Raw genomic sequence first — 17,202 nt, 5'->3', positions numbered from 1 at the left:
TATGTTTCGCAAATTCCCCAAAACAAAAATTAAATTAAAAAATAAACATATAAAATAAAGATACATGACAAATTTAGGCATTAATTTATAACCAGAAGCAACATTAATTAAATGCACAGACCCATTTGTAAACAAAACCAAAAATAATTGACACATACCAGTCAGAAGTAGAAAAATCAATTGGAGGAGTGTGGAGGTGGGAGTGAGGGGTAGTTGAAAATATAGGGAAAACAGAAAAGAAAAAATAAAAGTATTTGAGTCCATGATCGAAATCACGAAATTGCATTGATTCACTTATTCGAAAAACTCCCAAATGGGTAAATCTAGCTTACCCATCCACTGATTTATCAGCTACAAATAACGTGATAGATGGCTGAGTCCCATCAGACTCCAAACGATTTCTATGGGAACCGAAGTAAAACATCTGGGTCACTGCGCTGTATTCATACCTTATTATTCTATTCAAACATGCATTCATGTGTACAAATTCCTCTAGTACGTATTTCGCCTAAGATTAACATATGTTTCCCTTCAAGAAATCTAAACTGGCTCCCATTCAACGTAGCGTTTCCGCACGGCAGTGCGATCTGAACGGTTTTCAAGTTGTAACCCAAGTAATATCACATTCTATCATTGTGTGCATTGACATTAAAGAACTCTTACGGGTGAAGGTATCAACCGGAGTTTGGAACGCGGACCCTTTGTTGATTGGTGCGTTATTGTGTGGGCTGAGCAGACCCCTAGGGCTTACCTTAAAATTTCAATTTTACTGCATCACGCGTCGGGTTCCTAAGATGGCGGACGCCATTCTATGTTATTTATAAATTAGATGTTACCATAGTAATGGTATTTGGTCCTACTTCTGTTTCCGTACTATGACAGCTGTCGGCCATATTTTAGTGGTAAGGACCTAATCATCTATGGCAGGTTTGTACGTGTTCTTATGCCATTTTGAAATAAAATGAAAACAGTCCTAAACTGGAGTACATGCCCCATTATTTACGATCACTCTCAAAACTTATTTACATATGGATCTAGTCCGATATCACATCTCGAGGAGTGTTATCTCCTCCAGGTGCATGCTGGGAGAAGTAGTCCCTCTGAATTTCTACGACAGAGCAGGTCTGGGGATAACATCCGCAAACCTTTTTATTTTGCTGTATTCCGGCCTGCTTCTCAGGCCCTTATCTCTGATCTATACAATACCAAACACAAATTTTCAAAATTCTCCCAAAGAACATTTTTTACAAACATTATTTATAGAAAGTATGACATTTCTTTGTCTGTGTTGAGGCCGTTTTCTACACTTCTGAAGAAGCAGGCCGGAATACAGCAAAATAAAAAGGTTTGCGGATGTTATCCCCAGACCTGCTCTGTCGTAGAAATTCAGAGGGACTACTTCTCCCAGCATGCACCTGGAGGAGATAACACTCCTCGAGATGTGATATCGGACTAGATCCATATGTAAATAAGTTTTGAGAGTGATCGTAAATAATGGGGCATGTACTCCAGTTTAGGACTGTTTTCATTTTATTTCAAAATGGCATAAGAACACGTACAAACCTGCCATAGATGATTAGGTCCTTACCACTAAAATATGGCCGACAGCTGTCATAGTACGGAAACAGAAGTAGGACCAAATACCATTACTATGGTAACATCTAATTTATAAATAACATAGAATGGCGTCCGCCATCTTAGGAACCCGACGCGTGATGCAGTAAAATTGAAATTTTAAGGTAAGCCCTAGGGGTCTGCTCAGCCCACACAATAACGCACCAATCAACAAAGGGTCCGTGTTCCAAACTCCGGTTGATACCTTCACCCGTAAGAGTTCTTTAATGTCAATGCACACAATGATAGAATGTGATATTACTTGGGTTACAACTTGAAAACCGTTCAGATCGCACTGCCGTGCGGAAACGCTACGTTGAATGGGAGCCAGTTTAGATTTCTTGAAGGGAAACATATGTTAATCTTAGGCGAAATACGTACTAGAGGAATTTGTACACATGAATGCATGTTTGAATAGAATAATAAGGTATGAATACAGCGCAGTGACCCAGATGTTTTACTTCGGTTCCCATAGAAATCGTTTGGAGTCTGATGGGACTCAGCCATCTATCACGTTATTTGTAGCTGATAAATCAGTGGATGGGTAAGCTAGATTTACCCATTTGGGAGTTTTTCGAATAAGTGAATCAATGCAATTTCGTGATTTCGATCATGGACTCAAATACTTTTATTTTTTCTTTTCTGTTTTCCCTATATTTTCAACTACCCCTCACTCCCACCTCCACACTCCTCCAATTGATTTTTCGACTTCTGACTGGTATGTGTCAATTATTTTTGGTTTTGTTTACAAATGGGTCTGTGCATTTAATTAATGTTGCTTCTGGTTATAAATTAATGCCTAAATTTGTCATGTATCTTTATTTTATATGTTTATTTTTTAATTTAATTTTTGTTTTGGGGAATTTGCGAAACATATGAATTCAATATGCTTTGTGTTTCTTTGTACTTGTAATGTTTATAACTTTCTATTTGCTAAATTTCTAATTTTATGTTGTATCATTAATATCTAGTAAATAGACATTGCCCTGATCTGAGGAAGGCACTAGGAGTGTGCCGAAACACGTGTAATCAATAAGGGCTATCAACAAATAAAATTTTACGACCAAGTGTTCAAAACTGTGAAATTCAATTGTGGCGCAAGTAAGAGACGTGTGCAGTCCCCGAGTCATATTTATTTCTCATAAATGTGGTCATCTGTAAATTTGACATCAATATAAAGATAACATAGGCCAGGCAATGCTTCAAATGGTTTGATGTGTCCATTCACCAACACACTGTGGTACCTTTGTATAACCAACGTTGTTAAAAGAATGAAAAAATAATAATGCTATCAAGCCATATAACTCCCCCTCCCAAATGTAGACACTTATCACAGTGATTTATATGGCTTATATAGCACTGATATAATCATTTATGAACATTCAGGGCAAGCAGAAAGAGTGAATGTGTAAAGGCTGGAAGGAAAGGGAAGGAAAGAAAGTAGAGAAATTGGCAGAGATGAGAGAGAAGACATACAGTCAATTGTACCACATTATTGATATATTTTCTATACAGCAGGTTGTCTTCTTGTTTCTGAAGCAAAGCTTGTGGGTGATATTAAGTAGCGGCAGGTAATTTGACACCCAGAAAGAGTTTTCCAAACCTGATGTTATGAACTTTGAGATTATGAAAAACCTGCATTAAAATAATGTTGGTTGTGGATATTGACCTCTATTCAACAATGTTGCAGGATGGAGGGCAAATTACATTTTTTAAGGCACCCACCAATTCTCCTCTGTGCAATGGTCTCTATGCACTTCAGACACACAAGATGTTTGCTTTCTGACCAACACACTGCTGATACCTGGCAGAAACTCCAGATGACTGCCCAGCCCATACCCGACAGACCTCTGCAAATACAATTTATGATAACAAGTTAATTGCAGAGAGATTGCTCTGCTCATGGAGCGTAAGCTGAAGTGCAGTAATGCAAAGCATAGTGCAGCGGCCTGGAGGCAAGTGCAAAAAGACTGGCCGGGGAGCCTAGGACCTGTAAGGCTCTGGAGATGAACCAGTCAGCAAAAACTGAGCAGAGTTAGGGAGGAAAGGGAGGAAGGAGGGTGGAGAGAAAAGAACAGAGGTTAGCAGGGCAGAGGGAGAGAGAAGGAGGAAGAGAAGAGGAAGGTCTTGAGGAGTTTCCAGAACTTAAGGTGCTCTGGCTCAAGACGGAGAGGCAGGGAGGCTGTTCCAGAGGGAGGAATCTGAAGAGGATAAGGACCTACTCCCAAATCTATGTTTGGAAAAACAGCTAACCCTCAGAGAGTTGGAGGAAGACAAGTGGAGGACTCTGGAGATAGAGTATTTAGGAAGAGAGTGTTTTCTTCCTTTTTGTCTGGCCACCGGCCCCAGAAGGCCTTGTGGATTATGTCGAGAGTATTGAACTTGATCCGTGCAGCCACGGGGAGCCAGTGGAGGGATTTCAGTGCCAGAGAGATGCGTTCCTTGGGCTTGAGACCAAGGATAAGTCTTGCAGTTCTGTTCTGGATGAGTTGTAGAGGACGGAGAGTAGAAGAAGGAAGATTAAGAAAGAGGCAGTAGTCCAACCTGGAGAGAACTAGGGCTCTCGAGATGGTGAGCCTCTGAGGGAAAGTGAGAAAAGGTAGAATACCTCTGAGGAGGTGAATTTGGTAGTGAGTCTTTTTTGAGATGTCTGAGATGTGGGAAGAGAAGGAGAGAGTGGAGTCGAAAATTACCCCTATATTTTTTGCCTCATTGGTAGGTAAGGGCGCAGGGACAAGGGAGGCCGGCCAGTGTGAAAGCGGGAAAGCGGGAGCAGGGGTCTCAATGAGGACGATCTCTGTCTTACTGGCATTCAGGCAGAGATTGTTACTAGCCCATCAAGACTGAATTGCGGAGAGTCAGGGATGATCGAAGAGTGAGAGGAGGCCGAGGGTAGCCTGAAAGAGAGCTGCTTGTCATCCACATAACACTGAAAGTTAGAGGTAAAGGTAGAGATCCTGTGGGCCAAGGGGGCCATGTAGATATTGACGAACCAATGGGATAGGTTAGATCCCTGGGAAACAACACAAGTAGAGAGAGTGATAGAGGAGAGAAAGGACCCAAGTTCCACCTGGGAATGACGGTCAGAGAGAAAGGAGTCGAGCCATGCCACAGCCTGATCTGTGATGACCAGGGTATCACGGAGATAGGAGATCAAGATGTTGTGGTTTACCATATCGAAAGCAGAAGAGAGGTCGAGAAAAATGAGGACAGAAGGGGAGTTTGAGTCAAGATTTGAGAGCAGGTCTTCACAGGTGTTCAGAAGAGCAGTTTCCGTGCCTCTGGATGCTCTAAAGCCAGCCTGATGGTCATGGAGACAGCCAGGAGTTTTCCAAGTAAGGGGGTAATGCAGATCAGGCGATAGTTTGCCGGAGAAGACGGTTCCGCAGAGGGATTTTTGAGCAGGGGATGCACAAGAGAGTGCTTGAGGGGAGAGGGGAAAACTCCAGTGGCGAAAGAGAGGTTGCAGAGGTCAGCCACGGCTGAAGCAAGAGTGTCAATATTGTACTTGATGGTTTTGGAAGGGCAGGGGTCCACCTGTTTGGAGGAGGCTCTCATAGACCGGACAGGAGAGAGGGAGGAGAGAAGAGGGGGCTGGCGGTGACCGAGGGGGGCCCAAGAGATGTGGTGCAGGAGGGGGGTGCAGAACAGAGAGAGGACAGGATGTCAAGTGTTTTGGTGGTGAAATGTGCAGCCAAGGCTGAGCAAAGGGCCTGGGTGGGTGCAGTAGAGGATGCAGCTGCAGTAGGGTTGGCCAGTTCCTTGCAGACTTTGAAAGGTTTGGCAGTGTTATTTGATGCCGCAGAGTTTCAGGCTTGAATATAGAGTCTTTTCTTGGAGTGGATGCAGAGTCTATATTGCCTTTGAGGAAGGTGACAGGCCCGTTTGTCAGAGGGTGCACCTGAAGATCCCCATTTCCGTTTTGCTGCTCTGCACTTGTGTTTAAGGGCAGCCAGATCGGAGGCGTAACAAGAGTTTCACTTTTTGGCAGGCTTCAGTCAGATCCCTCATGACAGGGGCAAGCATGTCAAGAATGTTGGAGATGGAACAGTGAAAGTTAGAGAGGGCTGTGTTAGGTGGGAGCCAGCCACAGGAGTAGAAGGAGGAGAGTAGGTGGAGGCAAAGGCAGCCACTGACACTCTTTTCATGGGTCGGATGATTTTGAAGGAGGAGGTGGTGCAGGGTGTGCCAATGCTAAAGGAGAAGAGAGCTTCAAGAGAGAAGAGAATGATCAGTCCAGTAGAGAGTGGTTGTGAGAGGAATAGAGCGTGAGATGTAGGTGGAGATGAGAGCATCTAAGGTGTGGCCAGCAGTGTGTGCTAGACCAGAGGGTAGAATGGAAAGAGAAAGGTAGTTACACAGGTTGCGGATATGTCCTTAAGAGTAAGGAGAGCCAAGATCAACGTTAAGATCCCCCAGCAGGAGGAGTTGGGAAGAGGAGGAGAGGAGGGAAAAGGACAGGTCAGCCCATTCTGAGAGGAAGAGGGTGGAATGGCCAGGCGACCGCTCGACGGTGGCAAGAGTGAGATAAGTGACAGGCGAGAGAGAGAGCCTGCAGACCAGGACTTCAAAGGAATAATAGACCTGAGTGGGAATGATGGAAACACTCAGGAAATATCAAGGCTACTCCACCTCCTGGTCTATTGGACCTGGGCACAGAGAGGATCTTGTAACCTTCAGGGAGGATTGTGTCAACACTTGTGACAGAGCTGTCCTTAAACCATGTCTCAGTAAGAGCAAGAACATCAAGGTTCAGGAGTTCAAGGAGGTGGCAGATGTCAGAGGAGTGCTTGACAGCGGAGTGAGAGTTTAGTGTGGCCACATGGAGCAGATTGCCTCTTTTAAAGTTTTTACGAGGGGTGTACAGGGGACAGAGGATCCCCCATAAGCGGTGGAGTGCCTGCAGGATAAAGGCAGGAGGAGGCAAGGATGACAGGGTGTCAATGAGGAGAGTGCAGGCAAGGGAGCTAGGATAGTGGTAGAAGGCAAGTGAGGCAGTGGGGAGGGGCCACAAGAGGCAAGGGAGCCCCAGATGTAGTAGCAGTGGGTGGCCAGGGCAGCCGGGTGGAAGAAGCTGATGTGGTTGTTGGTGTAATGCGAGTAGGCAAGGGAACCTGGGTGGCCGTAAAAACAGGTGGTAAGGGAGTCCATGAGGAGGCAAGAGGAAAGTTGATAAGGCGAGGAAGAACCCTATCAAAAAGTAAAAGTTTGGGTTGAGGCCCTTGTACTAGCATGGTACCATTTCTATATACATTTATGGTGACCCTGGAGGAGGAAAAGGAAGCAAGAAGAACATCTCAGCGGGTGCCACCATTTATGTGTGAGGAAGAGGAAGGAGAGAGCACAGTGGCAATATGGAGAGTTCATAGGTCAGGAGAAGGAACAACAAAGAGGATGTCAGTGAGAGTATCTCTAGCAGAGGCACTGACGTAGGTGTCAGCGATAGGAAGGCCTGGGTTTGAGGCCAGTGTGTCCTTCTTGAGTTTCCTCCTGCCAGACTTAGTGGCAGTTGAAGGATAGGAAATGGAGAAGCAGTTAGAGAAGAGGGGGAGATTGAAAGCGCCATAGTGAGGGCACAGGCAGGGCAGGCAGGGCAGTTGAGGAATGTGGGAGGGAATTGGCAAGGCGAGGTAGCAGGTGTGCAGGGAGATACAAACAGGATGGGGAAGAAACAATGGGAACTGAAGAGGGTGAGGGAACAGATAACAGACAAGAACAGAGGGCATAGAGGGGGAGAGGTAACCAGTCAGTACATTCCCATGAAAGGCAGGCTACATTCGATTTTGTAAACAACAACAAAAATACTGCAGCATGTGTGCACAGCTAAATTAGATTTTTTAAACAAGCAACATAAATACTGCAGTATGGGCACATAGCTAAATTCGATTTTTTTAAACAAGCAACACAAATACTGCAGGGTGTGCACACAGCTAAATTCGATTTTTTTTAAACAAGCAACCAAAATATTGCAGGATGTGCTCATAGCTAAATTCGATGTTTTTAAACAAGCAACACAAATACTGCAGGGTGTGCACACAGCTAAATTCGATTTTTTTTAAACAAGCAACCAAAATACTGCAGCATGTGTGCACAGCTAAATTAGATTTTTTAAACAAGCAACATAAATACTGCAGGATGGGCACATAGCTAAATTCGATTTTTTTAAACAAGCAACACAAATACTGCAGGATGTGCACAAAGCAAAATTTTATTTTTAAACAAGCAACACAAATACTGCAGGATGTGCAACAGCTAAATTGGTGTTCTTCGTGGCCAACAGGTATAGACACAACAGTACATGGGTGTAGGCAGTGTAAGTGTAAGTACAAGAAGGAAGAAAGTGATTATTGTCTGGTGCTTGGTAAAGATGTGCCTTCAGGGATAGAGTAAGAGATTGACATGCGTGTCACAGGCACAGAGTCTGAAGATGCTGCAGGCAAATAGAGCAACAATCTACACTTAAGTGATAGCTGAGCGGGGACCACATAGTCCAAAGGCGCCTGGATGAAGTGCCCAGCCTACAGATACATATTTATGGTTGAAGGAAAAGCAAGGGGTCCACAACGCCCAGCCAGGCCCGGACAGGCACAGACGGGGCACTGGTAGAGGGCCTTGGTTAGGGGCCGGCTTTGACTGCCGGCCCCTTGATTGGCTTTAAGAGGCCACAGGCTGGCCAATCAACGGGACTGTAGGCCTTGCAGGTGAGGCACTGCTTGCACAAAGATGTGTCGGCCATATTACAATGGAGGTCCCTCGAGGTGTGCAAAAGGCCAGATGGGCTGCCAGCTACAATACGACCAATATGCACCCTTGCAACCTCGGGTAAATTGACTAAAATAATCATGCATAACACACAGTGATTATTCATTTCTAAAAGTGGCTGAAGTTGAAAAGCGCCACGAGTGCACCACAATATGCAGGCACGCGAAGCCCAACGGGGCTGACCTGTTGCATCTCATATGTCTTTTTTAGTGTTTTGGAGCATGAGAAATAGGTGCACTGATTGAATTATATAGAGTCAATGCTTGCTGTGCACATTATCTGTATGGGTGCATGCTTAGTGAACTGTGCTAAGTGAGACAGAAAAAGACAGTGGGCCTCATTACAAGTAGGGTGCAAAGGGATACCGGGCACCGGTAATGACCCAATGCCGGTAATCCCTTTGCACCCTACTACGAGTTCCCTTTGTGGGTCCTTCCTTAACGCCTGCTCTAGCAGATGTTAAGGACGTGACCCGCAAAGGGACACCAGGGTCAATAACGGTAATTTACGGTACCGTTATTGCCGCCTTCCCCCTTCCCATTGAGCCCTATGGGGGCTCAAATGGGAATGGGGAATGGTTCCCGGAATGTGGACTTACCGGTCCCGCAAAGTTCGGAATGACATGGTAAGTCCCCATTCCGGGAACACGGACCCGGAATGCGGTAGGGGGTAGCCATGGCACTAGTAGCGCCATGGCTACGTTCTTCCTCGTAATGAGGCCCAGTGTGCCCCCATTCCTAATGTAGAGCAGCATTTGGCTCTTCAGGTGTTTTCGACTACATCTCCCATCAACCCTAGCGTGGTATATGGTGACTGATCATTTCAGCCATAGTGCACAATATCATCTGTACAGTTGATGTCTACATAGAGACACAGAGAGGGTCTATGTTTAGCCCAAATTGAAGTGAATGGCATTACAGAACTCCTCCACATTAGAAGAGGAGGGAGGATAGACCACATTTCCACTGGCTTTTCTTTGGCTAGCCGGGTACCCATCCCAGGCAAGGAAAACATATGACGTATGGAAATTTTTAAACAGCTTTGTAGAATAGCATTACAAAATAGACTAAGGCGACAAAATGTGTATGTAGCATGAAGTGGCAGGTTTTTGGCTGGCGGTTACACCTGCACCATGGAAAAAGTGAAAGTCTGAAGTAATGGGCCTCAAGGAGGACTGGACTCCTTACCTCAACTTCTGAGGAAAGATAGATTTGTGACACTGGGTTGTCCGTTGTGGCTGGTCTAAGAAAATTGTTTTTTGTAATTAAGAGCTATTATTGTCAGAAACTGAAGCATACACTATGCTAAAGCAGCCCCGCCCTCAGTACCGTGAGGCCCTAATGCTGATTCAATGTAATGGAGCCAGTGGTACATAGGTCAAATCTATTCAATTTAGACTGTGTTGAGCTGGTCCAAAATTGGGTGGATTTTTTTGGTGCGTCCAAATGTCTCATTGAAATGTGCAAATAACAAGGGCGGTCCTGGGAGACTCTTTGCCAGACATTAGTCCTGTTTACGAGAGCCTTAACCAGAGTCTTTAGCTTACTATCTGTCACAGAGGCAAAATATCCCAAACATATCAGTCTTTGTCCTGCCCTGGGGCAGTCCAGTATTGAACTGCTAGGCAATTCTTCTCTGAACAAGAGTACCAAGAGCAATCACAGACATGTGTTTCGGTCTGGTTGGACTGCATCAGTAGGGTGGAGCTGTGCCTCTCTAAGACTATTGAGCAAGGGGTCCACGTCAGGGTTCCCTTAGAAACTTAGGGTGAGACCCAAAGTTACTTAAAATATGAAAATAACAAGGGGGTTTCAGGAAGTCCCTCTGCCAGACATTAGTCCTGGTTACGAGAGCCTTACCCAGAGTCCTTTTTGTAATTCTACTTCCCATGTGCTTTACAACCCTGCATGAATAATACCCAGCAGATGATAATTATTCTGTAAACCACCCATTAATCTCAATCATGATAAATGCCATCTAGCATATATGTAGACAAACTCCTGTAATGAAATAATAGTAGGCCCTAGAAATATTCCCAACTGTGACAAATTGCTTTTCATTGTCTGCCCTATTTCTTTTGATATGGTGATTATAATGTAAAAGGTATATGAAATAAGGGGTAGTATACTCTAGCAGTACACTCTATTCTACAAACCATACTATACCCTCTGGAAAGAGAGAACACCTTTTGGGTCATGTGTTTGAGGACACCTTTGTCCTCCCCAGCCCTGCTTTGTTTACCCATGATATTAGCATAAATTCAACTGGCTGACATGCACTTCCTTTTCTAAATATCCACATTTTATTGACAATATCTATCTGTTTTCACACACTCCATTTTTGAATTGTCATAGCCAGGAGAGACTCCATTGCATTTAGCAGCAGCTGTTAAGAAAAATGCAATCCACATGGAGGCGGAAGACGTTAAAATCATCAGCATGCTCATGGAATTTGAGGCTGACATCGAGGCCACCACAACACTGGTATAGTCTAAATCTCTTTATTAAGTGTTGGACTAAAATAATTAACTGCATGGTGTTCATATATGTGTGTGTGTGTGTGTGTGTGTGTGTGTGTGTGTGTGTGTGTGTGTGTGTGTGTGTAAAGAACCCTGTTTTTTTTAAATTTGAACAGCAATCCTGTGTGTGTGTGTGTGTAAAGAACCCTGTTTTTTTTAAATTTGAACAGCAATCCTGTGTGTGTGTGTGTGTAAAGAACCCTGTTTTTTTTAAATTTGAACAGCAATCCCCTGCTTAATACATAGATACAGAGATTGATAATAATGAAATTACCCTGTTAAAGCAATTGGAAAATTCCATAGATATGGGTAGGATTCCAAGGGGCTACACATTTTGACCACTCCTTCTTTCCCAGAACAAGATCCTGCAATGTTGAGGGAATGGGGTGATGCCACCAATGGGTGATCCAATACTTTTCTCAACATTCTATCAAATAGGCCCGTATTGATCGAGGTAAGATACTACAAAGAATGCTTGGTATTGAAGACAAATTAAAGAGCCTACCACAAAAGGAAGAAAGGAAGAAATTGCAAATGAGTATTGAAACTAATATTAGGCACACGAAGGAAGCAACGCAAGTTCTTAAGAGATAAAGAAGATTATGAGACTGGCCACATGTACACCTTTTCCCACAGTTTTGACTATCTTAGGAAACCATCTGAGGTCAACATTCCACAAGCTGCAGAACATGGCGAAATATCCAGTGAACCACCTTCCACATAGGAGTCAGAGGCTACCAGCAGTGAGAGCAAAGAACGGACAGTTACATCATTTTTTTTTAGAGGAGATGCGTTTGCTTTGCCAAGATGGAAGAACAAACAGGTTAGAGGATGAGGTCATGGTCTCGGGCAAGGGACAGGAGAAAGAAAAAGATGAGGAGAGAGCAGAGGGGCAAAAAATGGGCCCAATGACTCAATAGAGAGGTAGACACGCTCTGGCAAGTGGACACAAAAGTAATAGAAAGAAGTATGGAAATGCAAGTGGTGAATCTATTCAATCATACTTTGACTGAAGATCAATTAAAGTTACTAAGCCTTGGCCTGAATTTTTGCCTCTCGGCCTCCTATGACTATGTGCAAACTCACAATGATTTTGTTATGTATATATAGAAAATACATCTCAAGAAATTCTTCACTCTAAACCCATATAGAAAGCCCCCATCACACCACAGTGTGGCCAAACGTATATTGCCATTGGTGACCTTAACATTCTGTCTGACTTGCTCCATTTAGGGAGAGAACTGGAGTCCACAGATATATCCCATTGATTGGAATGAAATTGGTATCAACGTGGATTGGTACAAAATAAATAAGTTGAATTGTAAATGAAGGTTTATTCCCCCCATAGCTTTGGGGAGTCATATAGAAGTATTTCAAAATTCAGTCATTAATGACTTGAAGAAGATCAGAAAACTGAAGCCTTCATTATGTATTTACAATTTATCTAGAAAGAATAGGGCTATTTTAGCTGATTTGCGTAACCTCCCAGATTGCATCATCAAACCGTCTGATAAGGGGCAAAATATTGTCATCATGAACAAGAAGGATTATATCTGAGAGGCCAATCGACAACTGAATGATTCAACCTGTTATGTGAAATTAGCATCTAATCCTATACAACAAATGGAAACCAAGTTGCAAGAGTTTCTTCATGATTGGAAGACTAGAGGCCTGTTAAAAGAGGAGGATTGTGATTTATTTTTCCTAAACATTCCACATACCTATTACATACTTCCTCCCCAAATTACATAAAGGTACTATGAGGCCTCCAGTATGACCCTTCATTACATTGGTAGGATCTCTTTTTGAGATTATGTCCAAATACATTGATGAAGCCTTGTTTCCATTAGTATCTATGCTACCTTATTACCTAAGAGACACTAAAGATGTATGATATTCCCTGGGAATCAGAATATGTTCTAGCCATAATGAATATAGTGTCCTTATATGTGGCCATTCAACATGATTTTTGAAAGCGCAGATTTTAATATTTTTTAAAGACACACTCCTTAAACTATCTGCATCACAGTGAAATGATCCTTGCAATGGTTGATCTCTTCCTCAATAACAATGTTTTTCTATTTAACAACACCTTCTTCCGACAGTCACATGGGTCTGCTATGGGTACAATGTTTGCCTAAATGTATGAAATTGTAACTATGGGTTGGTGGGAGAAGTTCATGGTGTGTTTGGAGGACACAATGGCATTTACAGAAAAAATAGTACTGTGACTCTGGTGCATTGATGATCTATTTTGTTATTTGGAAGGGTAGTAAAGCAGAGTGGGTAGAATTTGTTCAGCTTTTGAATATTAATTAGTGTAACTTGAGATTCGGTGAAACGCAATGCAGGAGTTCCATCATATTCCTAGATGTCGTGCATAAACATGAGGGTGGCCGACTCATTGGTGAACTCTTCAGGAATACCGACAGGCTCTAACATCCCCCTCCATGCCACAAGCAGCCACTTCAAGAACTTGATATGGAGCATTACATATGGGAAATTGATCAGACTACATAGGAACTGTTCATCCCTAGATGCATTTGACAGAGAGAGACAGGAACGCGCTAATGCTAAGGAAGAAAAGCAAGTGCAGTTGGAGTAGACACCGTGCAAGTTCTGGGGGGAAGCAGTAAAGGGGAAGAAGGCCCCTCGGCCAGGCAAGTGCTAAGGGGAGGCCAGGTGGGCAAGTGCCAGGGGAATGTAGGGAGTGCAGGGAATGAAGGTCCACATGCTAAGTGCGAGGCTGGGGCTGGATGGGCTCAGTAGGGGTGCAGGCCATGCCAGGTTAGTACAGGGTGAGGGAGCCCATCAGGGCAAGTATAGATTTGGGGGGGGTCAGGGTAGACTGATGTGCTGGGGTAGACTGGGTGAGGGGGGCCTGGTTCCCTGTATGAATCAGAAGGAAACCAGGTAGCCAGTCAAAATATGGCAGAGGGTGACATCAGCAGGGGATGGGGAGAGGGAAGGAAGAAGCAAATAGGAGGTTCTTGAGAAGCTTTCAGAATTTAAGGATATATGGCTCAAGCCTGAGAGGGGCACGGAGGTCATTCCATAGGGAGGGTCCTGCAGAAGAGAGAGATCTAACCCCCACTCTCTGCTTGGAAAAGCATCTGATCTGCAAACAGTTGGAGCTAGAAGACCGAAGGAGAGAGAGTTGGATGTAGCGGGGTTCCAGGCACCAGAAAGCTTTGTGGACGATGCACAGGGTCTTGAACTTGATCCTTGCAGCCACAGAGCGAGTGGAGAGATTTCAGGGCTGGAGAGATACAGTCCCTGGGCTTGAGGCCAAGGATAAGTCTTGCAGTCCTGTTCTGGATTAGTTGCAGAGGACATAGAGTAGAGGAAGACAGGTTGAGGAAGATGCTGTTGCAGTAGTCCAGCCTAGAGAGAACCAGGGCTCTGGAGACAGTGAGCTTCTGTGGAAAGTGAGAAAGGGAAGAGCCTCTTTGAGGAGGTGCAGCTGGTAGTGGGACTTTTTTGACGATGTCCAAGATGTGAGGAGAGAAAGAGAGAGTGGGGTCGAAGATAACACCAGGGTTTTTTGCCTTGCAGGAAGGCGAATGAAGAGTGCCCTCGGCGGACAGCCAGAGTGAGAGAGAGAAAGCTGGGGCAGGGGTCCCAATGAGAAGGATCTCTGTTTTACTGGCATTAAAGCAGAGATTGCTGGAGGCGCACCAATCCTGAATCACGGATAGAAAGTCAGGAATGAGTGAAAGAGGAGATGAGGCTGAGGGGAGCCTGAAGGAAAGCTGAGTGTCATCCGCTTAACACTGAAAGTTAGAGGAGAAGGTAGAGATCAGGTGGGCAAAGGGGCCAGGTAGAGGTTGAAAACCGAGGGTGAGAGGAGAGACCACAGGTAGAGAGAGAGGTGGCAGAGTGGAAGGGACCAAGTTGGACCTGGGAGTGGAGGTCCAATCAGAAGGAGGTCAGCCACTTCAGGCCTTGATCCATGATGCCCAGGTTCTCACGGAGTCGATTGATTAGGATGCCGTGGTTGACCATGTCAAATGCAGAGGAAAGATTAAGGATGATGAGGACAGGAGGAATGCTGGAATCAAGGTTAGAGAGTAGATCTTCACAGGTGTTCAGGAGAGCAGTTTCCATGCCTCTGGCAGCTCTGAAGCCAGGCTGATGGTCATGGAGACAACCAACACATTCAGTGTGGAGAGTAAACTGGGAGATGGAAATCTTCTCTAAGAGTCTGCCCAGGAAAGGGGTGATGTAAATTGGGCAATAGTTTTCCGGCCCGGTAGGATCGGCAGACGGCTTCTTGAGGAGGGGGTGCACAAGCGAGTGCTTAAGGGGAGAGGGGAAAGTTCCAGTGGCAAAAGAGTGATTACAGAAATTGGCCAAGGCTGGGGCGAGTGTCTCAATATGGTCCTTGATGGTCCTGGAAGAGCACCTGTTTGGATGACACTTTCATAGATCTGACCTGTCTAGAAAACCCGTCAGGTGTTTTCAGAGAGAAAGAGGAGAAAGGAGGAGGAGAGGGAGGGATGGCCAAAGGGCGGCCGAGAGGAAGAGGAAGAAGAAGAGTAGATAGAGGACAGGATGTCCTGAGATTTAGGGGAGAAGTGAGAGGCCAGAGTTGTTCATAGAGTATCAGAGAGAACAGGAGAGGCAGAGACTGCAACAGGATTGGCCAGTTCCTTGCAGATTTTAAAGAGTTTAGCCGTGTTGTTAGAGGTCGCAGAGACACAGGCTTGAATGTGTGCTCTCTTCTTGGACAGGACAGTCGGTATTGCATTTGGGGCAGGCGGCAGGCCAGTTTGTCAGAGGATGCGCCCAAAGCCCTACACTTCCTCTCAGCCACCCAGCACTTGCATTTCAAGACGCCGAGGTCAGAATCATGCCAAGAGTTGCACTTGGAGACAGGCTTCAGCCGGATTCTCATGACAGGGGCAAGGATGTCCAGGGTGTTGGAAATAGAAAGATTCAGATTAGAAAGGGATGTGTCAGGGTGTGGTATATGCCAGATATATAACATAGCTGGTATTTACCTTGTTTCTAGCAGCAGCCTAATAAGCAGCACAGACGAAAATGTCTCCAGCTGCGAAAAGCCAGATAAGAACATGGGCAGTTCAATTCCCCGAAAAAATAAACAGTAACGAATCACAACATGTGAAAAGGGTATATTTACTAGTTCTATGTTAATTAGATAACATTACACAATGTGTGTTCACTTTCCCCACAGTAAAACTATCTTTCCTTTTTAGCTGGTCAACACAATTTGCAAATATCCTTCTAGAACTCGGAGAGTTCATGACTGCTTGGGATAATGACCCTTCACCAACTTATAGGCATTGGCATGACCTCCAGAAATGACTTGGGTTGGGCCATTATCCCACAATAATGACTCCTGCCCTGGTCTATAAGGCTTAATTACCACATGGCATCCATTTAAACCTTCTATAAGACAATCAAAATGATCAGCATAGTGTCCAAAATCACTGTTATAGACCTCATTCCTAACATTCTGATGAGAGCCACAGCCTGTACATAGGCATAGACAAGCGTGCACTCTTCAATTACCCAAACTAAACAACAGCAATGAAACACAAAATGTGTACAGTTTAATGTTACTGGTTCTCTGGTCATTAACCTTAACATGGTTACATTAACCCTAACTCACTTGTGTGTGCTCATTTGATTCCAGTCCAAAAAAAAAACATGTTCCTTTTTAGTTCCATGTGGTAATAGCCTTTTTGACCTAGGGGAGAGGTCATCATTGATCTGGATGATGACCCTTCCCCAACCTATAGCCCGTTTCCTCTCTGCTAACAATGTATGGTGGGTAATTATCACACGATAATAAGCCCTGCATAAGTCTATGAGGCATAGGTGTTTGCCATTAACTATAGATGATTTTAATACTTGCTAAGGATAGGGATCAAAACATGTCACTGCAGCTTGTATCTTCATGTAATGTTCATAAGTAGTTTACTTGTGTTGCATAGCTTAATTTGTACTTCATTTCATGTCTGTATCCTTTGACAACTATTGGTGTGGCATCAACTATGCAGATGTTGGGTGCCAACCTGTATCCGCTGTACTGTATACCCTTGCATTGCATGTAGCACCTATGTCAATATTCCCAACTTGGTAGTTTGGTAATGTACGTATGCCCACTTTATAGTTTCGAAGGGATAATCAATTTGGCCACGTACATTTACTCCACCTAAACTTACTGTTGACTCACTGATTATGGCCCTCATTACGAGTCCAGTGATAGTAGTGCTGGTAAATCCGGCAGGCTGCCGCCAGACCCGTAAACAGTTACCGGCACCTGACTTGCCGGTAACACC

At 44.4% G+C, this 17,202-nt stretch overlaps 1 protein-coding gene across 3 annotated transcripts in view; it reads left to right on the top strand.

Annotated features, from left to right (window-relative positions):
• Positions 1 to 17,202, top strand: part of LOC138497955 (serine/threonine-protein phosphatase 6 regulatory ankyrin repeat subunit B-like) — a 759,106-nt gene that overhangs the window by 502,962 nt on the left and 238,942 nt on the right. For all 3 annotated transcript variants that reach the window (XM_069621713.1, XM_069621714.1, XM_069621712.1), the window contains exon 14: positions 10,731 to 10,859. In XM_069621713.1, coding sequence (XP_069477814.1) covers positions 10,731 to 10,859 — 129 coding nt within the window. The remainder of the gene's footprint in view (positions 1 to 10,730; positions 10,860 to 17,202) is intronic.

The sequence above is a fragment of the Ambystoma mexicanum genome, chromosome 5q, assembly GCF_040938575.1.
Source record: "Ambystoma mexicanum isolate Mex_15411 chromosome 5q, UKY_AmexF1_1, whole genome shotgun sequence".
Lineage (NCBI taxonomy): Eukaryota > Metazoa > Chordata > Amphibia > Caudata > Ambystomatidae > Ambystoma > Ambystoma mexicanum.
The sequence above is the reverse complement of the archived record's forward strand: the minus strand, read 5'-3'. Positions and strand labels throughout refer to the sequence as shown.